Source organism: Opisthorchis viverrini, assembly GCF_000715545.1.
Source record: "Opisthorchis viverrini unplaced genomic scaffold opera_v5_618, whole genome shotgun sequence".
Classification (NCBI taxonomy): domain Eukaryota; kingdom Metazoa; phylum Platyhelminthes; class Trematoda; order Opisthorchiida; family Opisthorchiidae; genus Opisthorchis; species Opisthorchis viverrini.
Window position 1 is genome coordinate 84363 of NW_008752282.1, and position 21076 is coordinate 105438.

Genomic DNA, 21076 nt, shown 5'->3' on the forward strand with positions numbered 1-21076 from the left:
TGCTGACCTTATCTGACAATGCACAACTCAATAGCTTACCTTGAACTTTATCGACGTCCACTTTGGTGCCCGACTGAATTCGTCTAGCTTGCGAACGGAGTAAACGTTCTGAGTGACATAAAAGACATAAAAGTCACAGCTCCTAAGCTATTATGTAGAAGCTGAAGACAGCAATAATACACAAATACAGTGTGAAAGGTGACAGAAATGTGCAAGCAGCCACCAGTGATTGATAGCCTCAAGCAACTGAGCATCAAAAACGTTGTGCAATCATCACGCGTACATCTTGACAGACATATGAAGATACTCAATCTATCCAGTGCACAGAATTGAACAGCTGGCGTACTTCAACACAAAACTGCCCGTAAGGCTCCTCACTAGTGTTAGGAAAGTCAATAATCCACCCTGTTTCAACGCTAGGAAACAAATCCAAAACCATCAACGTAGTCAAATTTCAACCGCATGGATCACAAAACAAAAGTATAAGTAGCACATCATACGCAACACTGCTTGAAGCTATTTAGGAGGCAGGTATGATGATATAGCCACATTTTTTGTTTTCACAGCCGTTTGCTCTTGGAGTAAACAAGATTGGTTTAAATGAGACTAGCAACACTGTAGATAGGAACACTTAGAGCTTCCCTTCTTTCAATACTTGGGCGAGATGGCCCAAGTGCTTAGAGCGCGAATTTACTAACCGGAAGGTCCGTGATTCGAACCCGACCTCTGCCTCTCGACATCCCCTGTCTAGGCTGCGGCAATCTCGTAGTATCCCAGCCCTCGTGCTTCCTTCGGGTAGCATGGCAGCTAGGCACCGAAAGGGTGTTACAGCTGCATTCCAGATACAAGGTACATCGATCTCAAAATGGTGCGCCTCAAACTGAGGGAGCGGTATGAACTTCGACATCTAGTCTGAACTACCGTCATTTTCAACACAGGATCTGAAAACTACCTGGGTAACCTATTCAACAAAGGGGTAATCTTGGAGGCAAAGAATCCTTTTATTGCCACACTTCTGTCAACAAACCCACCAAACTAAAGGATATACGATTTCTGAGCCCGAAACGAACCACGGTGGAAGCGAAAAGGAATCCATGTGTCAGCGAAAAAAGGATTCAAGGAGGCAGTACAAACTAAGCATTGCAGACTGCCTTCTCTTATAGTGGAAGATAATAGGTGTATAGTGCATTCTGTGAAAGGCTGTACCTGCTCAAATATACTACATGACACACTAGATGCAACGGAACAAAATGGTAACATCGAGATCTAGGGAAAAGAAAAAAGATGAGGGGGAGAAGCTGAGACCACCTGGGGTGACCGTTACCGTATTTTACAGTAGGGTTCTGAGAGTAAAGCAGGATCATCACTGCTATGTGCTGCTACCTGAGGTGAGTGAAAAACACTACACGGCACTTCGGAGCACTGACAAAGAAATAAAGGTTACGGGACCGTTTTACCATTTAGTCAAGTGAACTTGTAAATTCAAATGGTTTGAACAACGAGCATAGTAGCATGTGCTAACGTTATTTACGGTTCATCACTTTCTTTTTCATCGTTTTCGACAATGTTCTCGGCGGAATTTTTATCCACTTGCAAATTTTCTGAAAACATTAACCGTCTGATGAATAAATTCCATCCTGGGTCTTCGTAGTTCCCAGTGACATAATCTGTAACATAAACACTATACCTGTTTCCATGAAACAATATCCCAAGTGGACTCCAGCTTTGAAAAAGCAGGAAAGTAGTGCGGCAAAAATCCACTCTAACTTGTGTGGTGATTTCACCAACTTACAAAATACCGTAATATTAAGAATAAGGAAACAGCTCACACATACCGTAGGACGAGCAACTATATTGCAAAATGACCACTGTTCGCAGTGAGGGATTAAAGAACTAACACTGGCGAGGAAACTCAGTTTGATGTTCTGGGTAACGTTGTGGGAATAAAGTCACCCAAAAACGAAGCAGTAACCATCTTTTCTTTAGGTGTGAGAGCGTTGGTTTGAACAATCATCCATCAGATGAGTGCCGCATCACGAACAAGGTCAAGTATCGCTGCTGCAACCTGTTTTATTCATTTTTGATGTGGGACGAGATGGCTCAGTCGTTAGAGCGTTAATTTACTAACCGAAGGTCCGTAAGGACGAGCAACTATATTGCAAAATGACCACTGTTCGCAGTGAGGGATTAAAGAACTAACACTGGCGAGGAAACTCAGTTTGATGTTCTGGGTAACGTTGTGGGAATAAAGTCACCCAAAAACGAAGCAGTAACCATCTTTTCTTTAGGTGTGAGAGCGTTGGTTTGAACAATCATCCATCAGATGAGTGCCGCATCACGAACAAGGTCAAGTATCGCTGCTGCAACCTGTTTTATTCATTTTTGATGTGGGACGAGATGGCTCAGTCGTTAGAGCGTTAATTTACTAACCGGAAGGTCCGTAGTTCGAACCCGACCTCTGCCTCTCGACTTCCCCTATCTAGGCCTGGCTGGACTGGAAGTATCCCAGCCCTCATGCTTCCTTCTGGTGGCATCGTAGTTAGGTACCGAAAGGGTGCTACAGCTGAACGGTTATTATATTATATTATTGTGGAACGTCGGGTACATGACCTTGATTTCATATGAGTGGGCAAAAACCCTTTGGAGAATAATACCGTGGAGTTTGTAGAGCTGAAGACGGGGATTCGAAAGGAAATGACGGGAAATGTTTGTCGTTAACTTACCTGGGGAGTGGCCGGTCTTTGATAGGGTCTCTTAGAGGGATGTATCTAAAGCATTAGAAAGGGCTAGTGTTGCAAGAGCTCCACAGACTCTTACTCCAAACAAATCCTCACTTGCATGTTTAGGATACAATACATCCTCATATCATCCGTATTACTACCAGCCAAGTACAGATTTCCAGTAGATACACCTACTATATAATTGACTCGTTCGCTAGCCCAACAGTTTGTTTAGAGGGATGATGTTTGCTTCACGTTGACTATCTCCTAAAGAAGGGTGAATCCTCTTCTTGAACACTGAAATGCTGTTCGCGATGTGCCTGACTGACAGTTGGTGTCCAACAATCGGAGATGAAATGACCTTAATTGATGACGAGTAAAAAATAGGCTCTCCTACATGCTTGCTAGTCGGCTAAACTCTGTAGATCAGCTTGGTTCACCAGACACCGAAAAAGACTTGAACAGATGATTGTTATTGCAGAGGCAAGAGTCCAACGAACGATTGTGGGAATATACTGGTTCTTACCCTTTCGAAGTAACAACCGCCCATCTTGAATAACGTCGTCCACTATTGAGTCACCGGATACATTCAGTTTATAGCCTGGGGAATCCATCAACTCCGCAATTCCGATCTGATGCAGTAGTCTGGTCAACAGTTGAAAGTAAGTACACAGGCACAACAAGACGACAAGAATCGGAAAGTAGACGTTGAACCCTTTGGCGATGAAGGGAATGATGTCCAAATGTCCCATAAATCGTGTATAGGTGGTTTCAATAGTGGTGGACGGCTGTGCTGTTGATTCTATTCCAGATAGGGGTATCGTCAATGTTGTTTGAGAAAGGTGGGTGTCCAGATGGGCCAATCCAAGGAAGTTCAAGCATAACGAAGGTGCCAAACGACATGCTAAGCTAACAAGGGAAAGAATATAAGTTAGGATTCGTGAAAATGGACATAAGGATGTAAGGTGCTTGAGCTACACGCCACTGCAAAATATCGTAAGGTCACTTGAAGCGCTACATGGTTGTATTCCAACTGTAAAATAATTCACTGGAGTGAAACAAGCTTACGCCAACGGACAATTTACTGAGTAAGAATAGCATGTAACAATGGGTACTATGATGATGACCGTAAAGTGTAGTTGTAGCAAGAAAGGAGAGGAATGGATCGATAACAGAACATCCGACCGGTTTTCAACCCGACGCCTGAAATAGCATGTTTGACCGACCCCACGCACCTCCTTGATTCCCCTATTTGTCATTTCGATGAGTGTGTGGGTTGCCACGAATATAGAGGACCTCTCGTTACGGGCATCTCGATTTCCAACAATCCGCACAAGGGAATAAAAACGACTTTTAAACAGACAGGATTACGTTCAAATTTCATGGCAGATAACGAGTTGACGGTTGTTTTCAAGAAAAACTACACCACACGGAAAGTGATGGTCAGCTGTGTTAACTCACAAGAACGAGAATGCTGTTAGGAACCTGTAACCTTAAAACCATACGCTGGTCCCGATGGCGTAGTATTATTATCTACCGAGTACCTAGATATGGCTTATTCAACGACAAAATTTGCAATAAAGTATTTTTCACAAGATCTGAAGTGAATAATGACCCCATTAATTCACACTACGGATAAGTCCCACTCGCAGTTAAGCTATTTTCATTCAAAGCCTAACAGTGTACTGTGTAGTTTGAACCGGATTGTACTACTTTATTTTGTGGTGGAAACACTTCACTTGCACACACATTATATGCAAGTACTGTCAGGCTGTACGATATAATTAAAAAAGAAGCACCCAATTGGACAAATCCACAGATACTGTGAATTATCAGTCCAACGTACCAAATATATACTCGACGCGGATTTCTCACACAATCGGAATCGAAACCACCTACGCGGTCGAGGAAGCGACCACCTTCAAATTTGGAGGATCTGGTTATAGGAAATGCACAGCAGTCTTTGGATGGATCGTTAGCAGTTAAGCAATAAAAAATTTCGGGATGACTGCTTCTTACACTTGCTCAAACCGCTTGATTTCCCAACAGGGTTAGTTAGCGTGGTAGCCATAACAGCCACATTAAGCTTGAAAAGCATAGTTCTTGCGAATACCAAGAAAACAATGGAGGGAACGTGACAACCGACAATTTTACAAAAGCACCACTTACCCACCACAGAACAAGAGTGAATTCTCGTCCGTATGATGATTTCCAACGAGCCGATAATAGTTGAAAATCCGTAAATGGAAGACAGTGTAAAACACAGCGAAACTTAAGTAACCCAAGGCGAGAAAAGAGGACACCTAAAAGGTAAACATTGTTCGAAAAGTTAGTTTAGAACTCACGAAAGCAAACCTAGATTGTCCGCTGTGACTTTAGATGTGCTGAGTTCAAATCAGTTGGGATGTTTGTCAAGGACAAAGCGGGCCGAGGATGTTAGTGAGAAGACGCTATGTCTATATTCATTTTCGCCACTTTTCTGTTGAAATGTAATGAGGATAAATACATACTGAAAGTGATACGGTACCATATTCTAGGCAAACCTCTACGGAAAATACCGAAATGTCTAATCGGTAGAGATGCTTTCTCTTGTGACAGACTAACAAAGCTGTCCAAATTAGCTAACGATGGATCCGAACACGCCATTCATTACAAATCAGGTAAACCAACTGCACAAGTACAAGTGGTAGGGATGAGGACTTCAGGTTAAGTGTTTATCCGCAAGCTAGAGAGTCATTTGACTGATCCCTCTACATCAGTAGTTCTTTTCATCTATTATCTGCTTTCTTCTGCTTCATCAGCCTGAAATATCCTAGTCCTTCTCAACGAAAACTGTCTCACGATATAGACTGCCGAAAACGTTTTAACTAGTGGCCCAAGTCACAATCTATAGCATGAATTGTTCCGAACTACGTAAAAATGGACTGCGTCTGTTTTATTACCATGCCTCAATCAAACATGAAACAGTTGAAAGAGAGCTACCTAGCAATTAAAGTATATAATTACAAGTATACTTAAAAATTTGGTGCAGCTGCAAACTACTTCATCACACGTACGCAGTAGACGATAAGTGCGATTACACAACCTGTTTCTCCAAAGGCACCAAAAACTGCTGGGAAACAAAGTACTTAGCGATAGGTCCTGACCGGGTTGAGACTTGAACTAAGCTCCCTTAATTTTGCGGGACACAAGGTTCAAAATAACATTGTAAAAAGCTCCGGGGAAAACGCATACAGAATAACCTGACATTTTTGAGACAAGACGGTAAGTGGACAGCGCTAGGGCAATGAGCATAGCAGCAAGTAGCTAGCGTTTGTTTTTCTGAGGGAACCAATTAGATCAGTTTGAGCTGCGTGAACCGATCATTCAGTAGTATCGTCTACTGAAAGATTCATTCAAACTCTCAATGTCGGTTCTTACAAGTGCAGTGGAGTACAAAAGTATGAATGTACTGAGTGATACCACGGGCGCATACTGTACCCCAGCATATATTAGAACACAATTCGAACGAAAAGAGGTATATAACCGGTTACCTCAACGAGGAAATAATCCCGTTGTTTAGCCTCAGCGTTGAGCAACCCAGCCACCAGCGACAGAGTCGGTGAGCGCACAGAGAATGTGCACTCACTCCAGACCATCAGCAAAGACGTCAATGCCAACAAGAGTGCTAGGAGTCGAAGGAGCCACAGACGAAGATAGCAGTACCAATACCACTGGATGCGAAGCGTAATAACACTCAGATATGGAGCGACGTTTTGAATCGCTCCATTAAGCGAACCGCTGTGCTCACGAAGAAATGTTGGGGAAAAACTGTCAGAAAAAGAACCGCAGACTAATGGGCATAAGTACCAAACCACAAAACGACATCTAAAACGATGTGGTTGTGTTTAGAGGTACCACCATCTGCAAATTGAGTTGAAACTACGTGAGCCATAGCTAAAATAGGCTCAAACTCATCCAACTCAAAAAATTGTGACGAGATATTTTCGACGATTCCGAATGCACCTGCCCATTTTCGGTAAAGATAGCACAGTTATCATAGATGAGTCACAGCCGAGGGAAATTGTGACGAACTGATTATTATTCATCATTCGTTCAGCTACAGTACCCTTTCGGGGTCTAGCTGCCACGTCATCCGAAGGAAACACGAGGGCTGGGACACTACCAGGTAGCCCAAGCCTAGAAGCAAGAAGTCAAGATGCATAGGTCGGATTCAAACTACCAAACTTCCGATCAGTAAATTTGCGCTCTAACCAGAGCCATCACTGTTTGGTTACTATTTGATTAATAGTCGGATGTGGTGGGGGTGGGCAAACACATGCACAAGATTATGTGGTTAAATGAGGGACAGGTAGTCATAATTCGTTTGGACAGTGGTTAGTAAGGCTTCATGAAATCAACACCTCTAATGTTTGACCAAACAGAATATAAGTTGTTGAATTGGATAAAAGGGACTAGCTCACCATTTTCCACGAGCAATATTTACGTCTTCGATCCAAAGCGCACTCTGCACAGCATCGTTGTACAAATCCAGAGCACGAGCACATCTTTGTTGCGTGGCCTTCAACGATCTGTGCATTCTAGCCAGCGTCTTCACGCTCAAATTACTGATATCTAGTGCCGCCACTGGAGTGCCGATAGGGTCGCAGGATGCCCCTAGGACGGACTTCCTTTCCTGGGTCTGAAAAAGAATTGTGAAGAGACGCTCAGCTGAATTCTCAAAAATTGCCCAGAGGATCCACCAAAATACAAGAATGGCCTAAACTCTCTCTCCGTCAGCTAATGTGAACGTGACCCCGTCCAACAAGGAGTGGTGCTTCGCTTTTGATCCGGAGCAAGCAATTCCTGTTAAGATGCATGCAAGGTACTATAGAATTAAATAACCACCCATGAGCGTTTTCACTATACTAAGTTTCTCTGTCGCTTTGCGTGTTTAGTTATGAATGTGGCTTGTCGTACCTTAAATTCAGTAGCATAAACCAACAACAACGAGGTTTAAAGCATGTACCAAGGCCAGTTTCACATTCTTCTCAGATGCGATCTGGGAAGGATAAAAGGACCGACCAAATATCATCACCAGAATGATCCATAGGGAATTAAAACAAATGTGCTTCTTTCTCGCTCCATAGACCACCAGCGCAACAGGATTCCCGATCTAAAGCAGTCACCATGCCGCGGTGGTCTGGCTTCTGTGCCGCAATGACCCTGAGGACTATACCGGTTGTAACTCAGTTCAATTATGCCAGGAAGGTCAACAGGTAGCAGCCTAAAGAAGGAGGGCGAGGCTCTGTGCTGCGAATAATCGTATTGCAAGGTGGTCTGGAGGTAAAGTCGTAATGTGCTCCGCAAAAAGAGTGTGAAAGCAACAAGGCGTTTCCCCCAGGTGACTAGCATATATATGGAACCAGTGATGTTGCCCTCCGCTGAGGAAAGACAGGCTATAAAATTTAACCCCAAAAACCACACACTCCGAACGCCCAACGGTTGACCTGGACCGCCGGCGCATTATCCGATAAGGTCAAAATACTTTTGAAACCACAGGGTCCGGTGCTGCTCAGAAGGCACCTGCTATGCGCAGCTTCATTAGGAGTGGTACAGTAATGTCTTACTAGTTCTGTCCCCGGGCCACGTTGACCCCTTCAGCCAAGTGGGTAAGATTATCAAGTCCTTAGCTCCTGAAAATATCCCTTAAGAAGACCTTGGCTCTCCGTGAAGACTTTTGAGTCAGAGGCTAGGGGCAGGATCCCCGAACAAAACCCTACATCCTTCCATTGCCTTGAGCCATGAAACATTGGATCGCAGTGCCGCAGTTTAAACTGTCTTCGACAAACAAAGTGATGCCACGTCTGCGCCATAGGTGTCGGAGGTTGACAAAAGCTGCCCTGGCCTTCTCGATTCGAGAAGTAATCTCATCTCCATCCAGCCTATCGGAACGTATACAGCTGCCCAAGTATACAATTTTATCTGTCACATCAACTGACTCGCCTACAAGCATGAAGCTCCGGTTTGATCCAAACCAGTCTTGTAGCACCAGTTTACACTCTGCAGGCGTGAAGCATATGACAACCATACTGCAAAAGATTTGGAACGAAAAAAATACCAGTCGGATGGAGCTTCTCGACTGCCATAACAGTTTTCAGGAATGGCACAAAAACGTCATGCGAAAACCATCGTGGCATCAGCCTGGTATTCGTCACATCTAAGGTGCAACCTGGCATTATTTTGCGAAGGCTGAACGGTTATGGAAAGAGACAGATTCATGAGAACCAAGCGGGGTTTCACTCTGTCCAAGGATGCGTGGGCCATATCTCTACCTTTAGACTGATTCTTGAACAAAATTACTCCCGCGTTAGTCGTTTTCCTGAAAGCTGCCTTTGACTTTGTTGGTCGTGAGGAACTGTGAAGGTGTCTGGATAAACAGATTGTCTGCACTTCGAGCTCTCAATCAGGCACATAAGCAGGGTTTCACCCAATTTGGTAGTTTTTCGCATTTTCGTATCCTCAGACTGGTGGTCAGTACTTGGAATAAGCGCACATTCTAGCCTGAATTAGTCTAATTTGAGACATTGTTCTCTCTGTTGCCATTGTCGACAGGTCGACACAGTTTCATCTGTGTCGTTGCCCTCTAGCCCGATAGACAGGTTTGAACCGATTCCTGCGTAGATATCTTGACTGTTCTCTTCCACTGAAGTATAATAAATAATTATGCGAAGTGATCTAACTAGTCACTGCTGGTAGGTCTCGCATCACGATTTCGGGGAGTGGATCACCCACCTTAGGTTAGTAACTGTCATAGGCGTTTCTACATCAAAAGTTACACTGTTTATTCTCCAGAACTGAAGAACAAACGTCACCGCAAAGGCAGTTAGGCCAATACAGAAGCACTCGGAACAGCATCCCAATGTCCACTCCAATGAAGCGACCATTTTGAGCCCGTTCTGCCAGCGTCGTTGTGTATACATGAGGAAAAAACAAAGTTCCGGACCTTCGTGAATAGACTACACGCTGGATTTTTAAGTCTGTTTCAAATTTACGGTAACAAGTGGGAACGACAGTACAAAAATGAGTAACCCACCTGTTTGAAGACGGTGACCACAAACGGCTGGAGAGGATGACTCGCAGGAAGTCGGTTTTTTATTTCGATAATTTGCTGGAAGGTAGATAAAGGCAGGGTCTATGGAGTGTACAACGTAATCCAGCAGCGAATCGATTAAAATAAAGCAGGCAGGACAGACCTGTTTCAATTAATCTTTACGGGACGGCTTTGTGAAGCGACGGATAAGGAGAATACGTGCCGGACGCAGGGTTAATATCGGATACGGACTGGGCCATATCAGTCTCATGCGGTTCTCTATAAAAGAACGCTGTAGCGACCAAAACGACCGTTTTCAGTTTAGAGTATTTGTTGTACAAGGAATCATTTATGCAACAAACTTATTGTTGAAAAACCCTATCGAAGTGTAAAAGAGTACCAAATTCATTATTATGAATCCAATATGCGAGTAGATAGGGTGAAACCCTGTCCATGATGCTAGTCATTAGGTTTCTGATCCCTAAAGCGCCAAAGCGATAATCACAACCAGACTGTTTTCATCGAGTTTGCAATCGTCTGAAATCGCACATCTCAGAAATAGGTGGAAATTGTCTAAGATTTCTACGTTCTGTAATCCCAATAATATTTTGTCACCCTATCGGGGCATGTCCGAACCCCAACCTGGCCCTCCAGATTGAGGGTTGGATAAAGTGTGACAATTTATTTAAAATTCAGGCTAAACGACCAGTCCCAAACCAACTATCACTATCTTGCACTCAAGCTTGTGTGAGAGTTTTGGTTGTAGACCCAAACTGTCTTCTTATTTAGGTTTGGGCACCCTGGAAATGCCTCAACCCACACACTACCACGAACTTTACATACAAGTGGATTGACATATGAATGAGGTCTGGGCTTAGTCCAACTCACAAAAGAAGCAGAACTTTAGAGCGCAGATGAAAGAGGCGAACCACGGTCGCAACTCACGGTTTCGACAAGATTTAATCCAGGGGGAATCACGCTGCCAAACGGCTTATCGTAATTGTGAGTATGGGCACTGATTACAGCGAAACGCAGGCCTTCGAGGTTAATGTTATTATCCAGAACGAGTATGGCCCTCATTAAATCCCCATCTAAGATTATGTGGGGCTAAAAATGCCTCATGACGAGAGCGACATTTCATTTGAATTAGGGGAAGGGGTTCAAGAGACCCATTTTGTCTGACACACAGTGAGGTCGGTGATCATCAGATCCTAACGGCTTCTGCAACCAATGCTGTTCAAGAGCGCAGAAACCACTATTGGGTCCATTGACGTGTATTACCCACTTCCACAGAACGAGTCGGTGTCCAAAAATAAGCGGCAATAAGTGAAGTATGACAACTGTAGTGCAAAATTGTAGGCAAATAACAAGTTGGTGCAGAATGGACAGACACATATAGCACGCTACTAATTAGGTAAATGAGAACTGCCCACACACCACTACCATTTTTGCCCTGCTCGAGGTTAATCAAGATGGTGTAGACCCAAAGCAATCAATATTATTCCATGCTTGAACTGGTAGATGCGCATCGGTCAAAGAACATCGTGAAAGAGAGATCTGTTCGCAAATGAGTGGTTGATCCCACTTACGAGATTCAGTTCCTTTAATTTGTCTTCTTCGTCGTTTAGTTCCATGTTGCGTTTGCTCAGACAGAAGTATGCATGATGCAGACTGGCCACTGGATTGCCGGCTAACCACAGTGATCGGGGTACTGCTACCAAGCCATAACCAAGGAATATGATGACCAGGAACAGCCCCCAAGTGTTCCCAGTAGTGATTAAAAGCACTTTGAGATAGCGACTGCAAAAAGAACAAAAACGTCTTCGTACCAAATTTTACGCCATGAAAAAAGTAAACTAACTACAGAAATTTCATGCGAGATCAAGAATTAGGACCAGACATCAACCTAATACTTGGATTCTTTTATTCAGAAATCACTACTATATAGGTACATGTATATACTCAGACGTCCTATTCCGAGGCCAACGAGAAAAAGAGCAGCGAGCCGCTGCGTCACTTGTAATCAGAGTGCAATCACATTGTGTCTAAAAGTGTACTGTATACTTTGCAGATGCGAAGATGCTTCTGATAAGGGAGCAGAATTTACAAACTCGCAAAAGCGTTAATCTTCCTCGGAGAGATGCTGCCCCTAAATGTGTACTTGTGTTGCTCAGACACTCGTACCGACTGAGGTGTCTGAAAATACATGTAGTAAAATAATTGAGATTGAGGATCGGTAAGACACTGACTATCGGACAGGCCAAAATAGTGTACCACTGCCTCCAAATAGACTTCCTCAAGGAACTCCCGATGTGGGATACCTTCGAACTGGATGACTAATAGGTGTTATTCGTTTTTGTTTCTTCTTCGTTTCTCATCTGCATGCAAATGTAAGTGGACCAGATACTCACCAGCGATCTTACCGGTCATGTCATTTCTGCACTGAACTTTCACTGGATGTGAAAGTTGGCAGGATGAACAGGAAAAATGCGACATATATATATATATATATATGTATATATATGGTAGAACATTTTGAATTGTACCGACTGAGTCGCCATGACCATAAATTGGTTATTAAACCGATTTCTCATGCCGAGTACCCTGAGTTAGGTTACGCTAAACCTACGTTAGTGAGTTCACCCTGATGTTATGCTATTCAACCTGTGTGATCGATTCAAGTGACTAAAGGGAACTCAATCACCCAAATTAGGCTTTTTATCTCCTCTGCAGGGCGGAAAGACACGGCTTAACGGTCTTAATGACACAATGCTGGTCGAATAACTAAACAACAGTGAGGGAGAACGTTGGATATGAAACATGAACAAAGTTGAAGTGGCACGTAATTGGGCTGGTGTAAACTAAGAGCACTCGAAATAGTTGCTAGTTCATCGGGAAGGCTTACAGCTAATATTGGTTTCAGAACACAACCCAAAATGAATAGGCAAAAACATCTTGCCGAGTATCGATTGTTGGGTACGCATGAACTACATGACAGCCTGGTGGAGATTTCCGCATCCGAATAAAGGGTTCACTCACGTTGGGCTTAAGGAATGCACCACTGATGTCGGCCTTGTTTACTAGGTATGCTGGTGTCGTCACCGGATGTCTTCATCAAATCGTGGTGTAATGATCTACATTCCGTCAAACTTGACAAAGGCCTCTAGTTAGGAGCGATCAGTACATATCGAAAGTTCACTTGAAGAATGTTCTTACTAGTCAGCCACTACTACGAACATCAATTACTGAGAAAGAAACCCGCTTAGTAAGTCACACCTACCTATTAATCTGGCTACCGTATTGTATACTATTCCCACAGGCTTCTCCAACTCAAGCGCAAGTAATCATCCTAACCTTGACACGAATAAGCGAACTTCACCAGTATATATGTAGCGTTTACTGTCGCAGCACAGCATACGAGACCGCAACATGATTGACCACTTGTGTTCAGCATCTGTATCTAATGGGTTCAGAGTGATTGGAAAAACCGCTGACCGAGTCGCTGTCATAAGCAATGTTGAGAATGATACTCAAAAATACTACCAAAACACTGAAGCATTCGATCTGTGGCACAGAAAAAGCGGGAAGACTCACTACCCGAGATACAACCCAAGAGAGTAACACCAACTTTCGAACATTTTTTTCCAAAATCATCCGTCAGTAATGGCAAAACTTACAATTCAAAAGACACAATTCGAGAGGCGATGAGATAAATCAATGCTCCCATGAATATCACGAAATAAGAGGCGTTATAGAGAACATGATCCAACAAAGCGGTCTTGAGCTTTCCCAAAGCCGTGAAGTCTCCAGCCGTGGCATATGACCTCATCAGAGGTATCAAAACCCTTAAGATAAAAACAGGTGAACCGAAGATTATTTGGAAGACCTACCATGTTAGGAACTGTGAACCCCAATAAACCAGGTGCCAAATTAACAGAAATACGGCCGGATCAGTATGAAAAAGTGGAGGTATACATCGGGGACCTTCGACTACTCCACTAGCTTGAGTCACGCTGATATTTGGGTTTGACAGAATACAGCTCCTATAGAAAGTCTTCAGGTAGAAAATATGACTAAGTATTCCTTAACGCACCGTAGCAATATCCACAGGTAACAACGTTAGGAGTAAGGCAGGTAACCACCATGATATAAATGCGACCAATGTTGCAACTTTGTGTCGTTTCTTCCATCCACCGTAGTAATAGCAGAGAATGGTAGTAAACACAGCAGTTCCAGCAATGTTCATGAGCAGAAGCGCCAAGGCCATCGATAACCGATACTGCTAAAATCTGAACGACTTTAGGAAACCTACAAACATGAAAATATAAACTTAAAAAGAAGGGCCACAACAATCAAGTCAGCAATATGGAGATCGAAAATTTGCAACCAGATCGAATCGTCATCCTCGTGAATCATTCGTGCATTCATACAATGGGAAGCAAAACAGCTGGGAAAACCTGCATAACCGTAAGAACAAGACCTCGAAATGTCTCTATGAAATTATAATGGACAGAGTGTAGCCGAATATGAGGTTGCGCTACTCTTTAGAAAACTTCAATCGCCCTGGGAGTACTTAAAGTAACAGTTGACGGACAATTGTATTTGTCGAGTCGGGAGCGTACCACTGAGGGGAATCGTTCAGCTATAATGTCCTTTCGGTGCCTTGCTGCAATGCCACTTGGAAGAAGCATGAGTTCTGACAAACTTCTTAGTTGGCTCAGTGGTTATAGCGCGAATTTACTGACCGGAAGGTTCGTGGTTCGAACCCGACCTCTGCCTCCTGACTTCCCGTCTAGGATTGGGCAACCTGACAGTATCGAAACCTTCGTGATTCCTTCTGGTGGCATGACAGCTAGGCACCGAATGTGTGTCACAACTAAAGGATTTACTTGTTTATTAGTAATTTCTGCCCAAAGCTAAACAGGAGCCTCAGAGGTTGGGTTCGAACCGCAGCCTTAACCACTGAGCCGTCTCGAGCTCTAAGAAGCCCAAGTGGAGTGCCTCCAGATTCATATTATCAATGCCTTATAAGTGTTGCAGGCGGTAGGTGGTGATAGCGGAGTCATAACGAGATAATTAGGAAAGGCATATTTCACCCCGCACCAAGTACTCCCCTCACGGAAAACATCCAGCACCACTAACTGCCATGGCTCAGCGATGCGCTACGGATACAAAAATACCGCGTAGAAAAATGAGTGTTGTTTTACCCGCCTTCTTCGGAAGGGCGAAAACTATGATGGGTGTGACAACGTACGGCTTTACATACTGTTTGGGGTTACCCTGGAGCTAGAGGCGATATGTGTGGATCCCTGTCTGTGGATGAGGATATTGGAGAGATTCATCGGCTCCAGCTCAAGGGTAGCCCTAAACCCTTTGGACGCCTGATAGCCTCGAGATCCCCGGCAGCATGGAGCTTCTGGTCACCATGGTGACAGCTACAAGTCAACTGCTCTCATATATCGTCATGAAAAATTTTGGGATGAGCGCATTTAGCTGCGCATGTTGGCCCATCGGACAGCTATACGCGAACCGACAGGTTAAAAACTGGCAGTTCTACAATTTGGACATGAACTTCGACTCAGACACGGACACACCGGTGGTTGTTGCGGATTTCGTGGTCAGTAACGATTGTATCAGATCACTCCGCGCATGTCGACATTCACGGATACGTTCCCAGCTCTAAATTGCATGTGGAAATGCTGAACATACTTAGCAGCATTAGACGAGCGTCTATGACCGTGTAGTGTCTGTAATCCGTTGTCACATTTACCATTCTTCCTGAACTTGAACCACACTTTGTAACTGTCGTTCACATTGTATCATGACGTTTGTTTTAATGTTACGAATACACAATTTTCCGGCGCGACCTGCTGACTTCTTGCTGAACGACTGTATTTACGCCCGTTGAACTGTTTGTTGACTGTTGAACCAGTGGGACTAAATCTCTGTGTTTGTGTCAACTGTTAAACGTCACAATAAATCCCTGTGACATTTTTTTAGCCGTGAATAATTTTCCTACCGTGGAATATATCACTCACTCGGAGCCATCTGCAGGAAATCTCGACGAGTGAATATTTTCCTCTCACAGCCAGTTACTGCATTCGGATCGGTGTAGTGGACTACTGAACCTACGCATTCGTGAGTCCCCATTTGACTACTCATTCCTTTCCTATTGTGATTTTTGTGATTTTGCATTGGTTACTTTTGCTTGTTAATTTATCCGAACACGCTGGTTAGGTCCTAGTCCGCTACATAATTGGTGAGCCCGAATCATTCCTTAGTTTTTTCTTTTCTGCAGTACTCCCGTGCTTTATTGTATTTATTTTCCACGTCAGCATGGCTTCTGAACAGACACAGACACCCGAAATAGACAACGTGGTTTACATTAAGTTACCTGAATTCGGTGCACGTGATCCGAGGCTATGGTTCGCCCAACTTGAGGCCATTTTCGAATCCCGTCGCATTACCTCGCAGAGTAGCAGATACAATTATGTGGTAGGATGCTTACCAGACTTCGTTGCCCGAGAAGTCTCTGATTTAATATACACCCGACCGTCCACCGATCCGTACGATGCTCTCAAAGCAGCTATCATTTCTCGTACCGCTTCCAGCGATGAGCAGAATCTACGGAAGCTTCTCTCCGGTGTTGACGTCGGCGATAAAACACCGTCACAACATCTCCGCCACATGATGCACCTGCAAGGTAAGCATCCGGTCAACGATGCGGTTTTGAAAGAACTTTGGCAACAAAGCCTGCCCATCGAAGTCCGTAAAGTCATTTCCGTCATCGAGCAGGATTCTTCCTTAGCGAAGTTAGCTGAGGTGGCTGACCGCGTCCATGAAACCTGTAGACAGTTCGTGGTCTCTAACGTTCAGCAACAATCCACTTCGCAATCTAACCTGGAGGTCGAGTTCAGTGCAATGAAAGCTCAATTTACTGAGTTATCCCTCCAACTGAATGAAGTCACGAAACTCATTGGTCGCCCCCAACAACATAGACGTTCTAGGTCTCGATCCCACAGTCGTGCTCCCAAGCACAGTGACCAACCTGGCTGGTGCTACTACCACCGTCGCTTCGGTGACCGCGCTATCCGATGCACCAGACCTTGCACTTTCCCCACAAAGCCTTCGAATTCGGGAAACGCCATGGCCGGCCAGTAATGGCGACCACTGCAACCGGCTCCTCTACCTGTCGCCTGTTCTTCGTATATGACCGCTCCACGTCCTTGAGTTTCCTCATTGATACCGGTGCTGAGGTTAGTGTAATTCCTCCTACACGCAAGCATAACCTACGGCCGGTGGCATATACTCTGCAGGCAGCCAACGGTACGAGCATTAAGACCTATGGTGAAAAGCTTCTTACTCTCGATCTAGGTCTTCGTCGTCAGTTCCCTTGGGTTTTCACAGTGGCCGACGTTAAAAAACCCATTATTGGTATGGACTTTCTCACGTCATTTGGTCTCACGGTTGATCTCCACAGACGGCAGTTGCTTGACAATTCGACAACTCTCTCCATAAATGGCAAAGCTTCATCCATTAATTCTATTGGAATCCGCCCAGCTTTGCCGGATAACCGTTACACAGCACTGCTTCGCCAATTCCCAGAGATCCTGAAACCTGCTTCCAAGACCACTTCCGTAAAACATGACGTTTTCCACCATATCTCGACAAAAGGCCCACCCACCGCATCCCGTCCACGGAGGTTAGCTCCGGAGAAGCTTGCCATAGCCAAGACAGAATTTCAGCATTTGCTTCAACTGGGTATCATACGACCATCAAGCAGCCCCTGGTCATCTCCACTGCATATGGTCCCCAAAAAGTCCGAGGGAGATTGGAGACCATGTGGCGATTATCGTGCACTAAATCGTGTCACCATCCCGGACAAATACCCAATTCCGCATCTGCATGATTTTGCCCTTACTCTTCACGGCAAATCTGTCTTCAGTAAATTAGACCTCGTCAGAGCATATCACCAGATACCTGTCGCTCCAGACGATATTTCCAAAACGGCTATCACCACTCCATTCGGTCTATATGAATTCGTTCGTATGCCATTTGGGCTCAGAAATGCAGCTCAAACATTTCAACGATTCATGGATCAAGTTTTACGGGGATTAGACTTTGTCTACGCTTATATCGACGATGTACTTATCGCCAGTCGGTCAGAAGACGAGCATGTGCTTCACTTAAAGCAAGTTTTTGAAAGATTTCAGCAATATGGTATAGTCATCAATAGTAGTAAATGCCAATTTGGTGTTTCGTCACTAGAAATTCTAGGACATATTGTTGACTCAGACGGCATCCGTACTCTGCCATCTAAAGTTTCCGCCATTTGCGACTTTCCAGCTCCCAACAGCATTAAGAAGTTGAGACGTTTCCTTGGCCTTATCAATTACTACCGTCGCTTTATCCCTAACTGTGCCGAGGTTGTCCAACCGCTCACCGACCTACTCAGACTGAAAACGCGCAATTTCACCCTTACAGCGGAGGCCATTGCGTCATTTGAAACGGTTAAGGAAGTGTTAAATCAGACAACCAATTTGGCACATATAAATCCTGATCCGTCTACACCTCTTTTCCTGGTTACTGATGCCTCACAAACTGCAGTTGGCGCGGTTCTACAACAGGAGGTCAACGGTGAAATACAGCCTTTATCATTCTTCTCGCATCGCTTACAACCTGCACAGACTCGATATAGCACTTTTGGCCGTGAACTTCTCGCAATCTACTTAGCTGTTCGGCACTTCCGACATATTTTGGAAAGCCGACACTTCGTGATTCTCACAGATCATAAGCCGCTCACTTTTGCACTCAACGCGACATCTGATCGTTATTCACCGAGGGAAACTAGGCAGTTGGATTATATCAGCCAATTCACTAGTGACATCCGGCATATTAGTGGTCGCAGCAATTTAGTTGCAGATGCCTTATCCCGTGCCCATATAAACCACTTGGTACACGCTCCGTTCGATCTGCAATTAATAGCTGAGAGCCAAAAGCAGGACGAAGAATTACAAGAGCTTAGATCACATCCTTCCCTGAAGTTCGTTAATATGCCGCTCTTAAACTGTGATTCTAAAGTTCTGTGTGACATGTCCACTGGTAAACCTCGTCCATTTGTGCCTCAGAAATATCGTCGGTCAGTCTTCATGCATTTCCACTCCATTTCACACCCGAGTATCCGTTCCACCGCTCGATTAATTTGTGAACGTTTCTTGTGGCCTGGTATGCAGAAAGAGATCCGACAATGGGCAAAACAGTGCAAAACCTGTCAACTGAGTAAAGTCCATAAACACACGGTTACGCCACCCGGAAGTTTCAACTTGCCTACACGCCGTTTCCAACATATACATGTAGACATCGTTGGACCACTTCCACCATCCAACGAATGTTCCTATGTGTTAACAATAGTCGATCGCTTCACACGCTGGCCTCAAGCGACCCCCATGCGCGATTGTTCGTCCGAAACCGTTGCCAGATACCTTGTCGATTCTTGGGTATCCTATTTTGGTGTCCCTGAGAGCATCACTACAGATCGTGGGAGTCAGTTTACCTGTTCCTTGTTTCGTGAACTGAACCAGCTATTAGGATGCAACCATTTCAAAACTACAGCTTACAATCCTGCAGCCAACGGCTTAGTCGAACGTCTTCATCGACAACTGAAAGCCGCCATTATGGCTAAATCATCATCACAGCTGTGGACCGAATCGATACCAGTGATATTACTTGGCATTCGCAATACCGTGAAGGAGGATATTGGTTGCACTCCAGCCCAACTTGTCTATGGACAAACGCTACGTCTTCCCGGAGATATGGTATGTGTATCCACACCCAATGAAGACCTCTCACCATCGACATACGTCAGTCGACTGCAAGATCATATGCGTACTCTTCGCCCGTCTGACACTCGGAAATCCGGTCGACGCACACATTTGGATCCCGGTTTATCTTCTTGTACACATGTATTTGTCCGTGTTGACAGCGTCAAACGACCGTTGCAATATCCGTATGATGGTCCGTTTAAAGTCATTTCTCGCAAGGACAAGTACTTTGTGATTGAGAGGAACGGAAAACCGGACTCCGTCAGTATCGACAGACTCAAAGTTGCATTCATCGATGACGAGTCTCACTCAGATCCCCCTACTGTAGTCACTCTACCCACAAGTTCCCAAACCTCCAGTACAGCCATCCCAGGGAACCCCGAACATATAGCACGACGTATTGACGATCACCCGTTACCTATCCTGAAGCAAACACGTGTTGGTCGAACCTGCAAGACTCCTGTTCGCTTCGCAGACTACACCCCTTGAGTTTTGTCACATTATCGAGCGTCATTCCCTTTTATTATTCCTGACGCTCTAGGGGGGGAGTACTGTAGTGTCTGTAATCCGTTGTCACATTTACCATTCTTCCTGAACTTGAACCACACTTTGTAACTGTCGTTCACATTGTATCATGACGTTTGTTTTAATGTTACGAATACACAATTTTCCGGCGCGACCCGCTGACTTCTCGCTGGACGACTGTATTTACGCCCGTTGAACTGTTTGTTGACTGTTGAACCAGTGGGACTAAATCTCTGTGTTTGTGTCAACTGTTAAACGTCACAATAAATCCCTGTGACATTTTTTTAGCCGTGAATAATTTTCCTACCGTGGAATATATCACTCACTCGGAGCCATCTGCAGGAAATCTCGACGAGTGAATATTTTCCTCTCACAGCCAGTTACTGCATTCGGATCGGTGTAGTGGACTACTGAACCTACGCATTCGTGAGTCCCTATGTGACTACTCATTCCTTTCCTATTGTGATTTTTGTGATTTTGCATTGGTTACTTTTGCTTGTTAATTTATCCAAACACGCTGGTTAGGTCCTAGTCCGCTACAACCGCAAGTTACACGGTCAGGTACATGAAACGAACGAATATGTGTTCTTACACCGTCTAAAAGTACAGGCGAGTGCGCCCTACAAGCTCCATCATGTACAGCAGGGACTCCATGTTCCCATAAGAGAACAATACCCATTCCATTCGTGCCTCTTGTAAACCATATGATGATATGCAGTTAAGGCACTCTCCTCCAACTGTGTGATAGGGAAGTCGAATCAAGCACAAGCCCAGGTCAAGAAAATGACTGGCTGAATGAAGCATCCAAGCTGGCAATCTCGCCAAAGTAACCCCCAAAGGTGTGTGACGTGTATTAACACCCGAAATAAGATCGAAAACATATGTACAGCGTCTCAGACATAAAAAATCGCGACGACAGCGTCCAGGTGATTTTGATG

General features: G+C 44.5%; 1 protein-coding gene across 1 annotated transcript in view; it reads right to left on the reverse strand.

Annotated features, from left to right (window-relative positions):
• The window catches only part of T265_11867 (hypothetical protein), a gene marked incomplete at both ends in the record, with an annotated part of 24238 nt that extends 7982 nt beyond the window's left edge, over positions 1–16256 (reverse strand). The window contains 10 exons of the mRNA XM_009178667.1: positions 40–108; positions 3247–3629; positions 4890–5023; positions 6254–6587; positions 7184–7401; positions 9796–9870; positions 11382–11592; positions 13470–13637; positions 13683–13794; positions 16187–16256. Of these exons, the coding sequence (XP_009176931.1) occupies positions 40–108; positions 3247–3629; positions 4890–5023; positions 6254–6358 (691 nt within the window). The remainder of the gene's footprint in view (positions 1–39; positions 109–3246; positions 3630–4889; positions 5024–6253; positions 6588–7183; positions 7402–9795; positions 9871–11381; positions 11593–13469; positions 13638–13682; positions 13795–16186) is intronic.
• Positions 16257–21076: the final 4820 nt, after the last annotated feature.